Source organism: Phoenix dactylifera, chromosome 13 (genome assembly GCF_051530095.1).
Source record: "Phoenix dactylifera cultivar Ajwa chromosome 13, Ajwa_hap1_PhDact_Kaust_v1.1, whole genome shotgun sequence".
NCBI lineage: Eukaryota > Viridiplantae > Streptophyta > Magnoliopsida > Arecales > Arecaceae > Phoenix > Phoenix dactylifera.
Genome location: NC_143202.1, coordinates 25190503 through 25210390, shown reverse-complemented (window position 1 = coordinate 25210390; position 19888 = coordinate 25190503). Strand labels below are relative to the sequence as shown.

Sequence of the window (19888 nt, the reverse complement as noted above, 5' to 3'; positions counted from 1 at the left end):
GAAAAAAAAAATTTCGGGAGAAGCCGGCGAGGTGGTTCCGGGAGAAGCCGGCGAGGTGGTCGGAGATCGGGAGAATGCCGGCGACGAGAGGGAGAAGGGGGAACGGGGGAGGAGGGGTTTAAGGGGGGTTTGAGGGGTGTTTTTTTTTTTCTTTTCAAAACGAAACGGAGGAGGAGGAAGGGGGGTGTATGAGAAAATTCAAGGGCAATATGGTAATTACACTAAAGGTTAGTTTGGGTTTTTTTTTTTTTGGTTTTTGGGGGGTGTCCAGCAATAGGGGGGGGGGGGGGGGTGTATATAGAATTACCCTAATAGGAGGCGGTCGCATATTGGTGATATTACTAAAATACCCATAAACATGTCCAAAATTACCAAGATTGGCACGGGAATGATGTCATGTGGCCCCTTCACCTTTTGCTTGTTGAAGAAATCTATGAAGTGATCGAGTCCAAGAAGTTCTATGAATCGAGCCTCCTAAAGACTCAAAAAATCTATGGTTTGATATAAAAAAGCATATAAAAATCTTGCATGACTCAATTAACAAGCAAGGAAAAGCGAGCCCATCGTTCATTTAGAGTACGATGGCCATAAAGATTGATGAAGTGCCCGGAAGATGTACCTAAGGGCTCGTTTGGTTCGCAGGAAAAGGAGGGGGGAAAGTGTGGTCAACGGGAAAGTAATGAAATGCCTCTTGTTTGGTTGGAGTTTTCAAAGGAGAGAGATGGAAAAGTTGTATTCCCATGGGAATATGATTCCCACATTTCATGGGAAAGTCTTTCCCATGAGAAACATGGGAAAGTTACTTTCCCATGAGGTGGGAATCACTCCTTTTTTATTTTTTCCCAAAAAGACCCTTCAGCATTAAAGAAGCATTAAAGAGGCATTAAAGACCTAATTTTTATTAAGGGCATAATAGGAATTATACATAACTTTCCTAGGAAAGTGGATGGTCAACCAAACATAAGCACTTTGGAAATTTGTCACTTTCCCATGGTTAACCAAACATGCCAAAAGTACTTTCCTAGGTATCCTCTTCCTAGGAATCTGATTCCCAGGAATCATATTCCTAGGAGGGAAAATACTTCCCGCGAACCAAACGAGCCCTAATAGAACATCCTCATCACAATCCAATCCTTTAAGATCGGATCATTGCCAATCACATGATCACATTACATCTATAGTTGTACTTTTTATTTTCGCAATTATCGGATCTCCATATCTCTTGAATCATCCTCTAGCATTTTAGGGCCAAACCATGATTTTAATGTTGTCATAAAACACCATGAATAAAACAATGTCGCTCTTGTAACAAAATAGTACATGTTGGGGGAAAAATGGATCATTCAAAGCATGCGGACAAACTGTCGGCACTCGATGGTGAAGGTAACAACGGTGAACATGCTCTCGGCAGTCCCGACCATAGAGCGCCCGACCTCAGAGCGTCCGACCTCAGAGCACCCGGTCTCGGCACCGACAGCCACAGAGCTCACAACTTCGATCTCGGCAGACACGATCTCGACAGAATTGAGCCCGGTCGGCCTCATGACCAAGAAAGACCCAGTCAAAGGGAGAAGTAGACCTCCCCCTACACCGAAAATCAAACCCTCCATCTCCGGGATCAAATCCCGCGATCTCTGCCTTAATGGCTGTCAACATTTGAATACTCCCGATCTCAACGAATCGCCAGCAAGCCCGGAATCCCGGGTCGTTTATGGTAACTCATCAATTCACACGATCACGTCCGATCATAGGTAACTACTACCTCCCTCCTATAAAAAGGGGGTTGCTCTAGGCAAGGGGACTCCTCTTCCGCCCTGGCCAAAAAAAATATCGATGATTTTGCTTTTCCTCTCTCCATTAAAACCCTCTTTCTGACTTAAGCATCGGAGGGCCTACGCTGGAACCCCCGGCCACAGGCTTCTTGCAGGTCTGCTGGAGACAGCCGTCCGCTGCTGCACCACCAGCCGGAGCTCCTCCCCCTCGATCCGCGGTCACCCCCGAGTCCAATTTTCAATAATAGTTGGCGCTAGAGGAAGAACCCGAGTCGTGATCATGAGACTCAGGAGCAAAGGAGCTTCTAATACCTCCAAGCATCGTGTGCCAAGTCCTGGCCGCTCGATCCAGAATCCACAGCCGTGGAGAAGAAGAAGAAGAGAACGATGGGAATGAAATATTTTATTCAAACCTCTCTTTGGGTGAGAGAAAACCCATGCACGTAGGACTCTTCTTGGGACGAGAGTTAACCCAAACACCACCCATTCTCACGCTGCCTTTCCCTCTGCTCGTTCTCTCATTTATCGATCCCTTGACAACTGACTAGTGAAATAAAAGGCTATCACGTCGGCACTCGAGTTGCTCTCCCTCCCACGTCTTCCGTCTAAATCGAATGCTTTCCTCGACGTGGTTACTCTCCTCTTCCGCCCCGGCTAAAAAACACATCGATGCTTTTGCTTTTCCTCTCTCCATTAAAATCCTCTCTCTGACTTAAGCATCGGAGGGCCTGCGCCGGAACTCCCAGCCACAGGCTTCTTGCAGGTCCGCCGGAGACAGCCGTCCGCCGCCGGAGCTCCTTCTCCTCAGTCCACGGTCACCTCCGGGTCCAATTTCCAGCAACAGTACGTATGGCAGTATCTCTTTAGAGAAAAACAAGATTTATAAATAAATAGTAAGAGGGGATTAAGAAGGCAACAAGTATAATAAAATTAACTCATGGAAAAATGAAAGCGAGAGATGAAAATAGTTAGATAATAGCTAAATAACATTTTTTTTTAGCATGGAAAGGAGAGGTTGCAAATATGACTGGACTAGCTACCAAGGTAGTAGCCTGGTGGTAAGGGGGCGATAATTCCGTCCGAGTTGCCCGGGTTCAAAACACACGAGCGTCGATTAAATTAGGGGACTGGATGCCCCAAGCCCGATTGGCTCGTTGGCGGTTATGTTTTCTTTCCACTTGTACCAAGGTTGCGCTGGGGTGACGTACCCACACGTGAAAACGATGAGCCCAGTGAGGTGAGCCCACGGGTCGGGAAATGCACGTGAAACCAGTGATCTATATCGAACATTTTCTGGTCCCAATGGGGGCTGTTACGCGGTGCGCTAGTACCCCCCCCCCCAAAAAATCTTTCACCAAAAAAAAAAAAAAAAAAGACTGGACCAAGCCAAGCCCCCCCCTTGGCTTTCTAATGGTTATCAGACCAGTGCAATTTATTGATCATCCTCGATCTATTTTTAGAGTGAGATGCAAAGCCTTGCAGGGAGGGATTTTCTAGGTGGCAAGACCTGCATGACCAATGCAGGTGGCAAGCCATGTTTGCTGTGGAACAACTGCAATAGCCGCTGATGACACTGTTGATCCAGCTAAGGCTGTTGGGTCCTGTGTAATTTATGGCCTGTCCTCAAAAATCTCTCTACCATTCATCTTACAGCTTTGATCTTTGAGTAAACTCTTATAGTCTGATTAGATGGGGCTGGAAAAAGATTCAAACTAGGGATATTGCAAACGATTTGATTTCCACAAGTAGTATGAGCAAGAATGGCTCAAGTTGGACCTAAAAAGTAGCCAGATCTTGGACCCTGATCTTGAAAAAAACTTTTTTTAAAAAATAAATTGAAGAACAGAGTAACATGAATATTTAACCATAAAATAATTTCATTTTTTAAAAGGAAATTGCACATCGATCAAAACTTAGGAAATTAACTTCCAAGCAACCGAGGAGTTGAAATGAAAGTCTGCAGTGGAAAAATTAGTCTCAAGCTAGTTCCTTTCTCATATTTGTATTTCTGGATAAAATTAAAAAGTCATTAAAACTAACCATCACATTATTCATAATTCCACATTTCATTTTGAATCAACTCCATGAAGAAACTGTTGTAGTTTCAAGAAACATGGTTTTGATTATTATTAATTCTTCCAAAACTGCATATAGATCGAGTGTTAATACATGCATCATAAGAACAACAGAAGGCAGGCTGGTGGTAGATTGTAGAAGATGAATTGTATAACAAGGAGTAGCATGAATCACAAATTTAGTCACAAGGATGCCAGATCATATCTCAAATACAACTTAATGCTATACAATATTCATTGTAAATTCTCAATAATATAGGCCGAGGCATTGTTCAAGAAACAGGAGATTGGAGGATCCATACTAGGGATTGAAGTAGGGTCACTTATTAAGAATTAAAGTTGTGCACGGTTTTAAATCTAATACGGAAACCAAAGGATGAAGCTACGAGCCGTGCACTAGAGTGATTACCGGCCGATGATTGTTTTAAATCTTTATAATTATTTTTATCTTTTTTAGAAAATTTGCATATTCTAAAAATAAAAAGCCCAACTATAATGTACCATAAATAGTGTCAATAATAGAGATAAAGTTACTCCAATAAGGGTTGCATGTGTAGCAAAGTTCGTCATCTTCATATCGGACTCCATACCGGTACTACACTAGCATAATATCGATACAGCACGATATGCATTTTTTTAGCGTACTGAGTATCGGTACCGAACCGGTATAATATAGTACGCTCGCTACTATCCAGTTCCGTACGGTAGGACATACCATGATATGTAAATGATGGCCAAACAAATGCCATTTTATCATTGGCCCAATCCAATACCATAGCTTCTCCTGTTCTACACAATTTTATTTATAAGTTATGCAATTGTTGCTTACGATTTCATTGATTATTAACTTTTTTTTAAAAAAAATAAAGATAAAATCAAGACCCTAACCTACCAAGAGTGTTGATAAGCATTTCTCTCGCTGGGTGTGCGTTAGAGGATGACCTTTTAACACCTGAGAAAACCAATTAAGCAGTAAATGCAGGTTTTTAATACGACCATGATGCATAAATTACTCGAGTTAGACTAAAACAGCCTGACCAGATAAATAGAATTAAAATTGATTGCATTAATAATGTCCATGTCATATATACCATAAAACCATGTAATATGCAACAAGTCAATTGAAGTATGAGATGAGGTGGAAGAATCAGAACACATGATGCAGGTCTTCTAGGTGGATTTTCCTTTGGATCATTAGGTTTTGCTTTCTTTGCTTCTGTAATAAGGCCTAAGAAGAACCAGTCTTTGATTAGATACAGCGGCGATATGAGAAATATGTGTGATGGGAGATCAAAAGCAAGCTTATACCTTGAGACAAATGGCACATCATCCACATATTTGCACGAGGGATTTGGCACAGCAACAGAAATTGCCAATCCATTATATAATCCCCTACTAGCAACATTTGCTATATCAATTCTCCTTCCACTTGTTAACATAACTGAGGAATGCCATAGCTGGGCTATCCCTCGGTTGGGCCCGAACACGTGTAGACCGCCTGAGCACCGCTTCCTCAAGGAGGATTTTTTGAGCAACATCTTTTGATCTCTTCTGTAATGCCGTACTGTATAATACATCATTGTCAGCTTAATATGTGTATAATTTGATAAAGAAATTGTAAGGTGATACTGTGTCTATAACCTGGTTAGCCCAATAATAGGTTTTATGATAGGAGATAGAATGTATTAAGAATGGAGTGCTTCCAAGACATTGTAGAGCTACCATGTCTTAATGCCAACAGATAAATTTGATGGGAAGGAGACTTAGGAAATGATCAATTGGACATGCATTTTGCATATGCAGGCAATCAGCAAAGTAACGCACAAATTGAATTATTTGTAGGTTTGCTGGAAAACTAAAATTTATCAAGAAAGCTCTGGGAAGTAGAAATACATAAAGGTTATTTATACTGTGACTTTGTTTCAATAAGTTCAATTTTCTTCTACAAAAAAAAAAGAGAAAAAGATTCACAAGGTTTAATCAAGCTTGCTAAATTCATCATGCACAAAAACATCTGATCATGCAATTAACAAAAAATGCACGAGTGCTACAAATCACATTTATCAATCAGGATTATCAGCGGACGACAACGAAGGCTCCTAAATCCATGATAAGAAACGGAAATGCACCCTTTTCCTTTCTTTGAACATAAAACTGCCAACCAGGATACAAAAGTCTGCACAATGTAGCCGGCTGATTTACCGATGGGCCTCCCTGACCTTCAAGTATCAGCACTTGAGTGTCGCAAACTTATTTTGCTTTTTCATAGCCTAGTAATTGTGCAAGTTGACCTACATAGGCAAGTTAGCTTACTACCCTTTTGGTGACCTTCCCCCTGATGACTAATGCAATGCCATGAAAAAATTGCTTAAGACGACAAAATGGAAAAGTAGAAGATGAAAGAAAATTCTTATTTTGTCGAGGGAGAAAGGATTCAAACAATTGCACCACTTTGCAGATAAGAGATTCAAGCTCCACCCTCATTCAAAGGCAGAGTTACGGATTAAGTGCCAATCAAGAGGGAACTCTACATATTCTGCACATCTGTTTTCAAGAATAAACAAAGGAACTCTCTAACAAAGAAATAGGAAAACTGGCATACTCTGGATCCTTCTAATAAAATCCCCCATATTCCAAGTGGCACAGAAGTTTGAATGAATAGTCAGGCACATGATGAAGCTTGATGGTAGTTGCAAAACCCTTACGTTATGACAACCTCCTGCATCTATTGCGTTTGATGCCCTTTATGCATGGATGAAAACAAAAAAGAAACGAGCAACTTTGACCTAAAAAGCATAATGACCTTCTGTTTGACCAACCCATGAACTCAGATCTATATCAAATATAATGCTCCTTGACATTTCATAATACACAATGTTCATATGCCTAATAAAGAACCATGTGGCTTCCTCTACAAGGCAATTACTATGTTTCATGATTAAGATCTACCTGAAGAACTAGTCCACTACCCCCATGGTTAAATCGCAATCCCAAATACTTATCCAAACTAAGGTCTCTACAGACTCTTTTGTGGATGACTTACAACAAGTATGGATAGATTATGCTGTCCGCCCTTGCTCGGGAGCACATAGGCTTGTGCCCTCCTTGTGAAGTACCTTATTTGACCATAATTTAATGCATAATAAGGCTTAAACAAAAGATTCCTTCTGTCATGATCGCTTCAACAGCATGTTCTATTTCCAAAGAACTGCAACAGCTTCTTCGTGGGTTCAAGTTCAGGAAATGTGATTATGTCTTCAAGTAACACCAGCTGATCATATCATCTTCCCTACTGACGAAGCATTACCCAGTAACATGTAACTTTCAGCTCTCACATGTAATGTACTATTCTTCTTCCACAAACAGCCACTGATTGTGAAATTTTTGAAGCATCTATGTACACCTTGACTAGCTTAGCATGACCTACAATCAGTACTAGCTTTTATGCAATGGAAGTCAACTAAAAGTTAAGCTGAGAATATGAAAGAATATAAGGGAAAATGCATCACCTTAGAAATTCAATTAAAAGGTGAAATTTCTCATATCAATCCAAAAGAACCAGATATAATTTTATTTAATAAACAAATCTATCATTTATTTCTTACAGAATTTTAAGCATAAATGATTAGTTATACATGCATTCCCATGAGTTGATTTCCTATAAATTCAAAATTATATCATTCATCAAAAGGAACAAATGGCATGAGAAATTGGAATCACCGAACTAGCAAACCTAAACATATATTTGAAAACCAGAAGACACAAAATAAGAATATTTATGAGTTGGTTAGAATCAGATATACCTTATCCTATGATAGTATTTCTCCAACTGTCTCTGAAGGGCTCTCTCCCTCTCACCTTTTGGATTTAATGAGCCCACAAGTGCATCGAGCTGATTGATTATATTTGAAGTATGTAGATTAGCATCATAAAAGGCAATAGATAGATTTAGAAAGATAGTGGCGCATGTGTGTTGAATGAATTACCTCCTCCTTGGCACTATAGTAGCCCCACTGCTTATGGTCTGAACTTTCAACAAAAAGTCTACCTTCACGTCTGAAGAACCAATATCTGTTGTAGTTTCTGTCTTTCCCTAATGAAGCAGTACGTATGGATAATTTCTCTATCTCCCTTTCAAGGTGTCGTTCCTGTGGCATAGGTATTTTAATATTGTCAACAGAGAAAAGGGCAAGACTCTCCCAGGGCAAGTGTGCAGACACATGCATACAAGCACACATGCGCGCGCACGTGCACGCACAAACACACACAAAGAGAGAGAGAGAGAGAGAGAGAGAGAGAGAGAGAGAGAGAGAGAGAGAGAGAGAGAGACGGATATATGCATATATGTACCCGGTCTTCAGGTTTCTTCTCTCGAGCCTCTTTGTCTTTGTCCTTCCCTCTTCTCTGTCCCTTCATATTATCCTTGGTACCAGATAAACTCTTTACTCTCTCCATGCCACCTCCATCATCCATCCTCAGCTTATTTGCAGTTTCCCTAGAGTTTGATAAATCACACTTACTATCTCTGTTAAGATCATCAAAATGAAAAATTGCATTCTCCGCCGATAGCTAGTACTGCAAAGGACAATTGTCAACTAATTCTGATGGGGAAAAAATAAGGATTTGCATACCCATTTTGTGAAATGTGGTTGTTCTTAAATGAATGAACGCTCTTAGTTCCTTGTGCTAAAGCAGAATTGCATGAGTTTTCTTTGCCATTGCCCACAATGTGTTCCTGATCCATTTCTTTGACGTCAGTCTCTTCTTCTTTCAGATGCTGGTCATCTTTCTTCTTTCTAGTTCCCTCCCTTCTTGTGGCTGCAAGTGCCTGCTGCTGTTCAATGCAGTCATCCAACTTCTCTCTAACAGCATCAGTTGAGAGAGCCTCTGAAACCAATTCTCGGAGAATTCCCAGTTTTACATAGATGTCAAGAAGACCATAATGCCCCCGTTTTATAGTTGTCACATGGCTTGATAATTCTACCCTATCTTCCATCTCCAAAAAGTCACATAAATATTCAGACCAGTTGGTTAATGTAATCTGAAGAAAATGGGTAAAAGAAGTTAGATAACACTTAAGAATCTGAAATATACATCTGCTAGCTGGACATAGAGGCAGATACTGCACAGATGAAACATTGCACTATACATATCATGTTTCAAAAAAAAACTAAAACTAATAAATTCACCTTTAACTTCCGTTTTTTGTTCTGTATAGCCATGAAATAGTCACTTTCATCTTTAATAAGCAAGCGGATAATTGCAGAATGCAATTCCACAATGAGCATAAGATTGCTGTCCTTGTGGCAGATTGCATTTTCAAAATCGTCAAGAGAAAATGGCCACAAATGCAACAACCTGTTAAAAGAAGAGCAAAAATCCCAAACCATAAGGAGGTCACCAAGACAATCCATAGGCACACAAAAATCCGTAGACAGAGTAGGACGGTCTGTGAAAACAGGATCATCTGCACCAGGCTGCACTAAGAGGTCATCAATAGGGTATTTGACTGGCTTTTCTTTCATCTTTTCTTCCTCTGCAGATTTAGGGCCTATGTAAACAAGTGGTATGAGAATATTCTTTTCAAGATATTTAAACCCAGAAAAAGGAAAAAACAAGGAACTAAACAAGAAGTAGACCTTACTATGCAGTTCAAGAACTGCACCTAAATCTAATTCAACATAAGAATTTAAAGTTTCTTACACGTACCTTTCTTTATTTTTTTATTGATCATATCCATGCCTTCCAAATTTTCATTTTTAGTGTTTTTCCTTTTTTTGTTGATTCTGTTATCCCCGGCATCCTGAGGATAGCATCAATTTTAAAATATTATATATATGTGAGATAACTAGCACGAGGATCAGGATAGAATATTACCATAATATTGTTTCTTCCTGCATTCTTGCGTTCTTTGCCATTTCGAATGGTAAGCTTATCCCTCAATTCTTCAGGAAATTCAGTAGAAATCCCATGCTTCTTTGCAAGATTTTCATGAACCACCCATGGGGCACTCTTTGAAGTTGATTCTCTAATAAATGCTTTCAGTATATTCCTACTAAATGGTGGCTTCTTTCGTATCAGATCTTCAGCCTTGATTATTGAAGTGTCAGTTACTTTCTTACCTTTATCAACCCAACCCACTTTGTACTGCATGTTGTGTCCATCATCTAAAATCATCAAGATTTTGCATGCAAAAACAGACTGTTCTTTCCTCCCATGCAATTCTAAGCCTTCAAACAGACGTTCTTGTAACTTGATGTAAATTTCATTGACAAGATCTTTTAAACTGAGAGAACCTGAAAAACCAATAGTGCCACTGGTGAAATTACATTAAGTGGAGCAAGAGCACATTTGGCAAAAATCAGTTATACTGAATCAAAAAGCAGGAGAAAATAATTCACGACATGATAAAACAAATGGCACTCAAGGTAAGGTGAAGATATCCCAATGCAAGCCCACTTGTAAGGCTATTTGCTAATGCAGAAGAAGGATCTCTTCAACATGAAACCATCTGTTTTGTTACCAACCCAAACTCCTTTGTCGTCACATGTCCATTTTTTTGGGTGACTCCACCCGTACCTTCTCCATTTTGCACCAAGAGTAAATGAAAACAATGATGACCCTCTCAAAATGGAAATCAACACCATTGATTATAATCTATGATGTCTAAAATGTGCAGAAACTAAAATTATTTGTTTAGGAGGTCTCTTGCCTATGTATCAAGTAGACACAGAATGAATGAGAGCAACATGGCCAGAGAGCAAAAGTTTATTATAGACTGTATAATCCAAACCATTGAAACTGATCTATACACCTTAAAATATATACATATCAAAATATAGCTGATTTGAATGCCCCTAGACAATAAATCAAATTAAAACACAGTATCATACCATGAAAATTGCCTATTTTTGAATCATACTGATGCATAGGTAAAATGCCTCAAAAATAGTGATTTCTGTTACTAGTCGATTTAGATGTCATAGATCATGATAAATTGTGTGGATCTTCATTTTATGAAGGCCAGCATTTATTTTAATTAGGAGATATTTTGGGCCAAACGCTCAACTTTGATATCCAAAAACCCAAATATTAAAGAAGTTACAACAAACAATTCTATAACCTATAAAATTACAAATAAAACATTTTACATTAAAAATTCGAGGATTGCTATAGGCACTCACGATAGTGCACGTAGTGGTGCACTCGTCATAAATCCAACACATGCCCAGTCTTAAAATATTTGAAATAGAAGAGTTAATGTAAACTAACTGAAACCAGTTTCCAACCTTTCAACTACTTTCTAAAAAAACCCTCCTCATTTCCTTCCTGTCTTCTTTTGCTTCCCTTCTCTCCCACCTGCCAATGTCTTCATTTCCACTGTTCTTCATTTCCACTGGAAATGACCCTTGACCACCACCCAGTATTGGTTCCTTGTACCCCCTCAGCGAAAAGTGTTCTCCACCACCACTTGCCATCTTCCAGCCTCCCTACAAAAGATCCAACTCCATGTATCTTAACTTGTTTATGACAAAAGAGTAGAATAAAGGAAATTAAGGTTCTTTTCAAGGGTTTCCATTCTTGGTTTGTTTTTAAATCCCTCATGATAAGTCCTAGATAAACATGACCCCATCTAATCATCAAACCCAAAATTTTTCAACAAATTTTTATTAAAAAAAACAAGATTCTTATTTTCATTTAAAAGATGAATTTATGGATGACATAACTTTTCATAGCCCAACTGATAACACAACTTTTCATAGTCTAACTAACTCTTTCCTACAAAGAAAAAGAGAAAAATCCAAGGTAACCCAAATAGAGCTACAACCCTGTAGAATAAAAAAAAAAGGGAGCCTTCAACAGATCTCCAGCTCTCCAAAGATAATAATGATGTAATACTATCATAAAAAGGAAGCTCTGATTAGGACACCCTAAGATGAGTAGATGACATGTCTCAAAGAAAATGTTTGAACTTTGAAGGACTAATGTTTGAAGACTAAAAGGAGTTTAATCACAATTTTATCCTAATCAGAAATCTTCATTTCAAATGCTCAAATGTCGGAGGTGTCTTTCAAGATTGATCTGTTGAAAGCTTCTAAAATAGAGAGTGGGGATTCAGTAACAGGTGGTGGTAAGGGCCCATCTCTTTTATGGAAAAACTGAGGCCAATGTTTGGAGGAGACTAGGGTGGTCTCTGGTGACAGAGTGAGGAGGCTGAAAATAAATGGAATCTTTAAAGCGCAAGTGATATGAAGAGGGAAGAGGAGGAGGAGACCTGGATGCTAGTGGGCAAGGAAAAGGAAAGAGAACGAAAGAGATAGCAAAGAACTATGAGAGAGATTGTAAAAAAAAAAGGAAGAGAGAGTATGAATGCAAACTGGTTTGACCAGTAAATCAACTTTCTCCAATTTTAATATTTTAAGAATGGACACTTGTCCAGATTCTACAGCAAGTACATGGCTAAATGCTCTTGCACAGGTGTGTGTAGCATTCTCTAAAAATTCTTATACAACAAACCAAAAAGTAAAACCAAGTGAAAAATTGAATATACCTTGTGAAGATTCTCCCTTTTTTGGCTAACTAATGGAACTGTTTATGACAATTTGTGCAAGCACATATATATAACATAACATGACAATTTGTGCATATCTTTTGAAAATTATTCATTCTTTTGGATTCTAAAAAATATTTGTCAAAATCAAGGTACGCCATTCATACCGAACTAGATGGTATAGGACATACCATACCGTACCGATTCAGTACCAATATGTAGTACAACGACACTCGGTAAGTCGAACTGAGCTCTTGTACCAGGCGTACCGACACAATAATAAAGTGGCACCGGTACAGGGACCGGTACCAAGATGGCATATCTTGGTCAAAATTGAAATTGAGCTTTTTCAACTTCTGAGAAAAGGCTTATAACATTATTGGAGAAATTTAGAGAAGTTAATTTGTTTACCAATTTGGCTATTTTGAAACTTAAATCTAACACATGTTTAGAATATCAACAAGCAATATATTATCTATTGCACTTCAAAATGATATGATGCATCATCATTATCTTCTTTTTTTAAGGAATTATAATTTGTTGAGTATTTCATCTTAATATCACAAAGGGTGATACATCCAAGGTCCCAACTATATGTTTCAATGATATCTAATTTATTTTCTTGAGTTGTTTTTTAATTTTTTTTCTTGTGTTTATCTTAAGACTGACAAATCTTCAGATATTGTCAAAACTAAAACTCCTTTGGTGGTCCAATTAAAACTAAAACCAAATTAACTTTTCAAGCCTTGCATAATTTGCTTACACAATGTGGGATGTTCTTTTCCTACTTCTCATCCGTACCTCCTCCAAGATAGACTCCTTCCCACGGCTAAGGCAGAGCAAGAAACTAAATCAAATGACTGTTTTTCATCAGCACCAATTTCTTTTGTGGGTACTAAGAGCTCTCCACCATCACTGCAAGGTGCAGAATGTTCTAGATGCTTTGAGGAAACTGATTCTTAGGGTGTGACAGGCAGTGTGTACAAGGCCTGGGTAGATATATTCACCATATCATGCAGATCCCCCGACCCTTTCCCCCCCTGCTTCTCCTCCATAATCTGTAGTCATATTTCCTACTTTAAACACTCCTCCCCTCTCATTATTTTTATAGAGATGTTAACATCAATTTGGACAACTCCTAGAGGGATGCTTCATAGTCAACCCCATTTAATTGGGAAGAGACTTAATTGCTTCATAGCCACCAGTTCATTGTCTACTGCTATTAATTCATACAAACAGACACATATCAACTTATCATATGCATAGCATGACGTTAGATGGAAAATGGAACTAAAAATTTAAGTAATAATTATTATGATATGACACATCTTCATTTGCATGTATGATATATCAGAGACTAGAATATAACCCAATCAGATACAGTTTTCTTCCTTGGAGCAGCATCATCAACATCAACAAAAGGAAACAAGGACATGACATGTTGATAACAAACGAACAGAAAACATTCGCTCCGAACTGCAGAATCTAGTCTATTTAGAAAACAAAATACGAAAAAAAGATCACCTGCTACGGGGTTGTGTGGTAGTATTTAGAATCTTCTACTTAGGGAGATTCGGATAGTCTAAAATCTATCCCAACAATGTAGCCAATATTATGCTTCTGACCCCTTTTCTGACCAAGGCCAACCTTACTATTCCACAATTTGCAGTTTTGTCTTACTCCTATGATAAAATACCAAATCCAGTTAAAAAGAAGTGGAGCTTATATATTTTCTAAGGACTAATATGATTCTATATAGGCACTTTCTAAGCACTAACACATCCCAATATTTTGCAAGCAGCCAAGCACCACACCCTTACTGCACTAGCTGTGAATACAGCCTACTTAGTGTTGTGCATCCTCTTCCTCATCTGAACTTAAGCCCACCTCATTTCAAATTATCCTAAGCTCAAGTCACAACATTCTTGTAGAATCCTAATATGTGTATGTCAAATATAAAATTTTGATGCCTTATTTAGCTGGGTAATAGCTTGCTCGACATTCTGTGGTATACATTTGTTCTTTGAGCTTAAGTGTAGTTGTCTATATGCTTTTTGAAATGAGCATCCTGCATCATTAGTTTTTTGCTCTTGTTCATGTTCGCATGAATGAATTTCTTAATAAGTATACAGTACCCCACATTCTCATCTCTAACATCATATGGTGCAGATAAGGGCAAAAGGAATGAGTATTATGTGGACAGGAGTAACTTAAAAGCATGGTTCTATGCAAGCAACAAACTGTTTAGGTTAGTCCACTCATCAGGAACTATTAAACCTAATCTTGAACATCAAGTGTACTGCATAGCTAATCACATGCTTCCTCTTGACTAAATCTTGAAGGATAGATTCTGGGTTGCCTTGTTGCACATATAGAGATGTTGGAATGCATTATGCATGCCAAGTACAACAATGGAGGAATCAAGGAGGCAATAGAAGCATCACTTATCACTTGTGACTCAATGAACAATTGGGTTAATTGAAGATATTTTAGCAAGATATTGCTATTGAGTGTTTTTAAAAAGGTCTTTTTTTTTAAAAAAAAAAAGAAATCAATTGGATGAGGCAAGAAATTCGAAACATATAATCTAAAAACATTTCAATCAGCTCAAGAACCACCCTCTAACATAAGCTAAGTTAAAAGATCACCGTACTTACTTGGACAGGCTAAGCCTGAGATTGTGTGCTCCTGCGATATATCTTATTCAATAGTAATCTGTATTTTATTAAACTAGAAAAGAATAAAGGCATTCAACAAGAGAAAGAAAACAATAAGAACAGAACAAAGAGAAGCTAAAAACAGATGCAGAGAAAATCAAAGGAGCACAGGCATCGATGCCTTTGTAACTTTGAAGTTAGAAGCCATTCAATAGCAAAGCTAGAATTTTTTGCATGACTTGCAAAGTAAAACCTTTTTTTTCCCCAAACTTCAGGTCACTTAACTGCAAAAAGAGTTGACATCTTCTTCGACATGTTTCTGAGTTATACGTGAAATTACACCACTTCCTAGAAAATCAAGTAAAAGGGAATGCAACCCATCTATCATGAATAGTAACTTTTTGACTTATGATAACCCAATTGAAGCTTTGCACATGAATCCTAGAATTTTGGTATTTTAAAACATCCTTCTTGGATCATCCACTGTTACAGAACCACGAATACAATATGTCTATGCCTGACAAGTAGGAAATAAAGAAGTCAAATTCACAGGTCTACCACCACAAACTTGTAGAGATTTCTACGATACAGGTGGGGACAAAAATATCAATTAACAAGTACAATATCTTCATAAGTTAAGGCAGAATTCATTGTTGATGCTGATTTGTGGCAGAAAAGAAAATGATCGGCAGCATATGAACAGCACGTGACATCAATTAACACACAAGATAAACCTGAAGTATGATCTCATGTATGCATAGTGCATGGAACCATTATTCAGGAAGTAAAGAGTATGATAACATAAGTTCATTTATTGCATCATGAAGCAAATGCAGAAGAAAATAAGCATCACCTTTCAAATTCCAAAAGATGCACATAAGACATAGTGTTAATTTTAAACAACAGAAATGAGTAGCACTACAAAAATAAATGAACAAAGAAAATAAATAAAACAACACTAATGCCTGAACTAGTCAAGTTCTTACTGTATTGGATCATATGAAGTACAGGAGCCATTAATTCCTTAGGGAATTGTTGAACCTTCTCCATTGCACGACGCTCTGAGACAAAAGCTTCTTCATAAGTTAAATTAGTTTTCCCAGTAACTTTACATGTCCAGACTCTTTGGCGGTAAAGATTCAATCGCTTCAAATATTTTCTAGATGCAGGTTAAGGAGATCAGAGGAAAGCATCCATCAGCTACAGGAAACACTGATGTTTATAACAAGAGGCATTATATAGTTCCAATTATTCCAATCTGAAATACAAAAAACATTTGCTATTGATGATTGCATCAAAGAATTGAAGAAATTAAAGAAAATCCAGACAAACTGATTGCCTCAGAAAGCAATCTCAAGGAGGATACTGATAATCCTGGAATATCTCCTTTGTAAAACGAACTTGGAAAACAAGCTCTTGTGGATCCAAATGCTGCGGTGACTCCACCAGGGAAAAGGGTTTCCTTTTATAGAGAGGCATAGAAAGTTCCAGACAACTTTTAACAATGGACCTTAATGAAAATATCCACTTCCAAAACTCCAAACAGCAAAGGCTTCAGTACCTGTGAAACAAAACCATGAAACATGCCTTCCCAATTCATTTTGATGTTTGTGAAATTAGATATAAACAAAATAAAGCAAAGTCCTATAACTGGAGCCATTAAAGATATAAAACCAAAAACAGAACCTCAGATGTAATTCATTCTTTCTCGTTGATTGAGGAACTACCTCGTGTTAATTCATACCGGATTGCCAACTACACATTCTATCACAAGTACAGCGTCAGAGATTAAGAAGATACCCAGAACAAAACCCTAGAACCCAATTTCCAAACCATTAAAGAAAAACTCAATTGATTGCCGAAGGTGAAGTTTTATGCATTCGCATTACAAAGACGAGATCATCAATGGTCAACGACATTCGCAGCAAAGGTTTCAAATATAAGAAGCAAAAGAGACCACAGGAAACGTCTAACAAGAAACCCTAGACAACAGCTTTCAAGACAATGCAATACCTTCCAGCTTCTCTTCACCATGTTCGCTTCAAAAATTAATCGTACGCTCTCCAAACAAAGCACAAAAGCTCTCAAGAAACCCAACGAAAAACGAGATTGCAACCAAACGGAAATCTCAAAAGACAAAAAAGGCTAAACATCAGCATAAACTTCTCTAGATTCCCGTCAACAAAGGCACGACCGAGAGCTCTTCGAACAACAAACCCACTAAAACGCAGCAAACTCCACTACGACTTCAACGAAACACAAAGGAAAGACAACTGTTCGATTGAAAACTAGTTTCCAATCTCGGAAAGAAAGGAATAGAATTTTACCTAGAATACGCGGGAGCTCCGACGGTTCCCACCGCGAAGAGTCTCGAACCAGAACTCTCGAAGCGGCGAATCGAATGGAAACAGAGCCGAAATTGAAAGGAGAGAGACGAGATCGTTACCTCCGTAGCATTAGCGAAGGAGGGGAGGAAGACGGCAGTGGGGAAGAAGAAAACCCCCGACGCGGTCTGCCTTCTTTTCGGAGGAGTTGTTTCTTTTGGGAGGAGCTCTCGTTTTCGAGGCTTTATATGCTCGCTCTCGCTCGCTTCTCCCCTCTTCGTTTTGAATGAAATCGTCTATATGGCTACGAGGATATTACACGAAACCGCCGCGTCGTGGGATCAGGAGCCGCCACGTGGAGGAATCTTCGCCGAGAGTGTCACACAGGTGCCGAGTGACGTGTCCGAGGGTTTGGAAGCTTCCAGCGAGATGGAGAGAAGAGCGGCCCGGAAGCGGATCATGTGGCCCATGATCCGTGTAACCATCATCGGGTACGGATCGTGTAAAATAATGTGACATGTATCTAGAATTGAAGACGGTGATGGTGATGGAGCGACCGAAATATTAAGTGGATTGGAGGTCTTATTAACAATCAATTTAATCGGCGCGTTAACGGATGAGAAGACTGGGTGAAAAAAATATACTCCAGGCAATTTAGAGCTTCATAAACGACAGGATTGCGGAAACTCGCAGCCTAGTTTCCATGAAAGAGCGTTTGGTATGGGATGAACATCTAAGATTAAAAATGACTAGACCAAGGTGACAAGATCACCATATTTTGTTCCACCATGGAAATCGTACATGCTGATGATCCTAAATTACTTTTACTCTTCGAATCACGGTCTAATTTAGTGATGATAAACTCGTCTTTAAGGCCATCACCTCGAGACCAATGATCTTGAACTGAAATTTGAGAACAAAAATAACTTCCAATCCAGCAAAAAAAAATTAGCATTACCAATTTACATAATATTATATATATATATATATATATATATATATATATATATATATATATATATATATATAATATTATTATTGCATATATTGAATTTATGATATATATTATAATTATTATTCAACTATAATAGAAATATATTATTGCATTTTATATTATATTATAAAATTATTTAATATATGACTTATATTTACCTTATGTTTCTAACCAAAATAAATATTAGTATTAAAATAATAAAAAAACAGAATATTAATTCTATAAAGCAATTAATGTATTTTTATAAGATTAATTATTTATGGGATTAATAAATATATTTTTATGAAATACATTAGTAATTAGTATATTAGTATATATATTAGTAATCAGTATAATATATCTCATGTTATTAATAAATATATTTTATAAAATATATCGGAAATAGTTTTGGTATTATATAATCGATGATCTTAAATTCTAATGAAATACCAAATATGTTACTTATGGATAACTTAAAATTTTAATTATTAAAATACAGCATACCAAATATGATGATCTAAGATCAACAGGAATTAGATTACCTCAAGATAAGGATCATCAGAGAACATATGACTTTCCATCAGTCAATAGCTTCATGCCCATCTATTAGCTTCTCTTCCTTTGGCATGGCGTAATACATACAAGGGGCGTTTGGTAACCCTAACAGGATCACCACGATGATCTAAGATCTCCAGTGATCCGAATACTGGGGTGATTTGAACCCCAGTAATCTAATATATTGATGGTATATTGATATATCAATTTTTCTGCTAACTTGAGGGATAATTTTGTTTTTAACTTTTAACCCAGGATCACTGCCTTGGGGTGGTCTTGGATTTCCGACCTCAAGGACGGGTATCCCATTATCGAGTTGCAGGGTGATTTTAGGAGTGAAGATGATTTAAGATCACCGCCACGTAGGATCACCGTGGTGCAACCAAACACGGTGATCTCATTACCTCCATCCACATCACCCTTGATCTTGGGACGATCACCCTATACCAAACGCCCCCACAAGGTTTCTAGGAGATGAGACACAAGAGGATGCCTGCAAGCATGAGCAGCCACAGACTTTCCAAATTGCAAGATTAAAAATACAATTTGCAACCGGGCAGGACCCCCGCCATTCTTCAGAACCAGCTGAAATCGCGTTTTGATTGGAGTAGATGACCGTAGGCCCCTTGCCCTTTCATGAACATGCCTAGTGATAGAAGTTGATTGTACTTACTTTCCAAAAGAAGATCATTAAGCCTCTCCACGATACGAGCTTTTCTGTTTCTAGATGCTCTGGCACAATTGTTAAGCTACTGAATACGTGGTAGCCAATTAGGTTAGGGACCAAAACAGCAAACCAATCCATTCAGTAGAGGTGGCCCGGCATGGCCCAAAAAAAAAAAGCTTTTATCCAATTTTAGAGGTGCAGGACTGTCATGCCCATGAGAATCCAACCAATTTCTTATATAGAAGTAAGAGGAGAAGCTAAGCATGTTTTAAACTGAAGCACAGTCATAATTCGTCGTCTCAGTACCAAACCCA

At 38.2% G+C, this 19888-nt stretch overlaps 1 protein-coding gene across 9 annotated transcripts; it reads right to left on the bottom strand.

The window, feature by feature from the left end:
• Nucleotides 1–872: 872 nt before the first annotated feature.
• Nucleotides 873–17633, bottom strand: LOC103711053 (uncharacterized). Of its 9 annotated transcripts, none has more exons than XR_015972648.2 (12): nt 17383–17609; nt 16422–16616; nt 16042–16214; nt 9725–10143; nt 9557–9650; nt 9037–9398; nt 8479–8888; nt 8198–8372; nt 7834–7995; nt 7651–7739; nt 4740–5411; nt 873–2633 (listed from the first exon to the last, which is right to left on the bottom strand). XR_015972648.2 is itself a non-coding variant. In XM_026806226.4 (11 exons), exons 2-11 carry the CDS (start codon nt 16532–16534, stop codon nt 5261–5263), a joined length of 2148 nt encoding a protein of 715 aa, XP_026662027.4. In that variant the 5' UTR covers nt 16535–16616; nt 17502–17633; the 3' UTR covers nt 4893–5260. The 9 variants fall into 9 exon arrangements, 5 of the variants coding, with proteins under 5 accessions (XP_026662027.4, XP_088565926.2, XP_088565924.2 ...); XR_015972650.2 differs by lacking the exon at nt 873–2633 and having other exon boundaries at nt 4893–5075; nt 5156–5411; nt 8198–8342; nt 17502–17633; XR_015972647.2 differs by lacking the exon at nt 873–2633 and having other exon boundaries at nt 4893–5075; nt 5156–5411.
• Nucleotides 17634–19888: the final 2255 nt, after the last annotated feature.

What these genes read in the sequence shown, in the direction of transcription:
- LOC103711053 (XM_026806226.4), bottom strand. Translation starts at nt 16,534, where the DNA reads ATGCCTCTCTATAAAAGGAAACCCTTTTCCCTGGTGGAGTCACCGCAG. An exon ending in ACAAAAAACGGAAGTTAAAG is followed by an intron (nt 8,889 to 9,036) that starts GTGAATTTATTA and finishes CATTTTCTTCAG; the next exon opens with ATTACATTAACCAACTGGTC. An exon ending in ACTATAGTGCCAAGGAGGAG is followed by an intron (nt 7,740 to 7,833) that starts GTAATTCATTCA and finishes ATAATCAATCAG; the next exon opens with CTCGATGCACTTGTGGGCTC.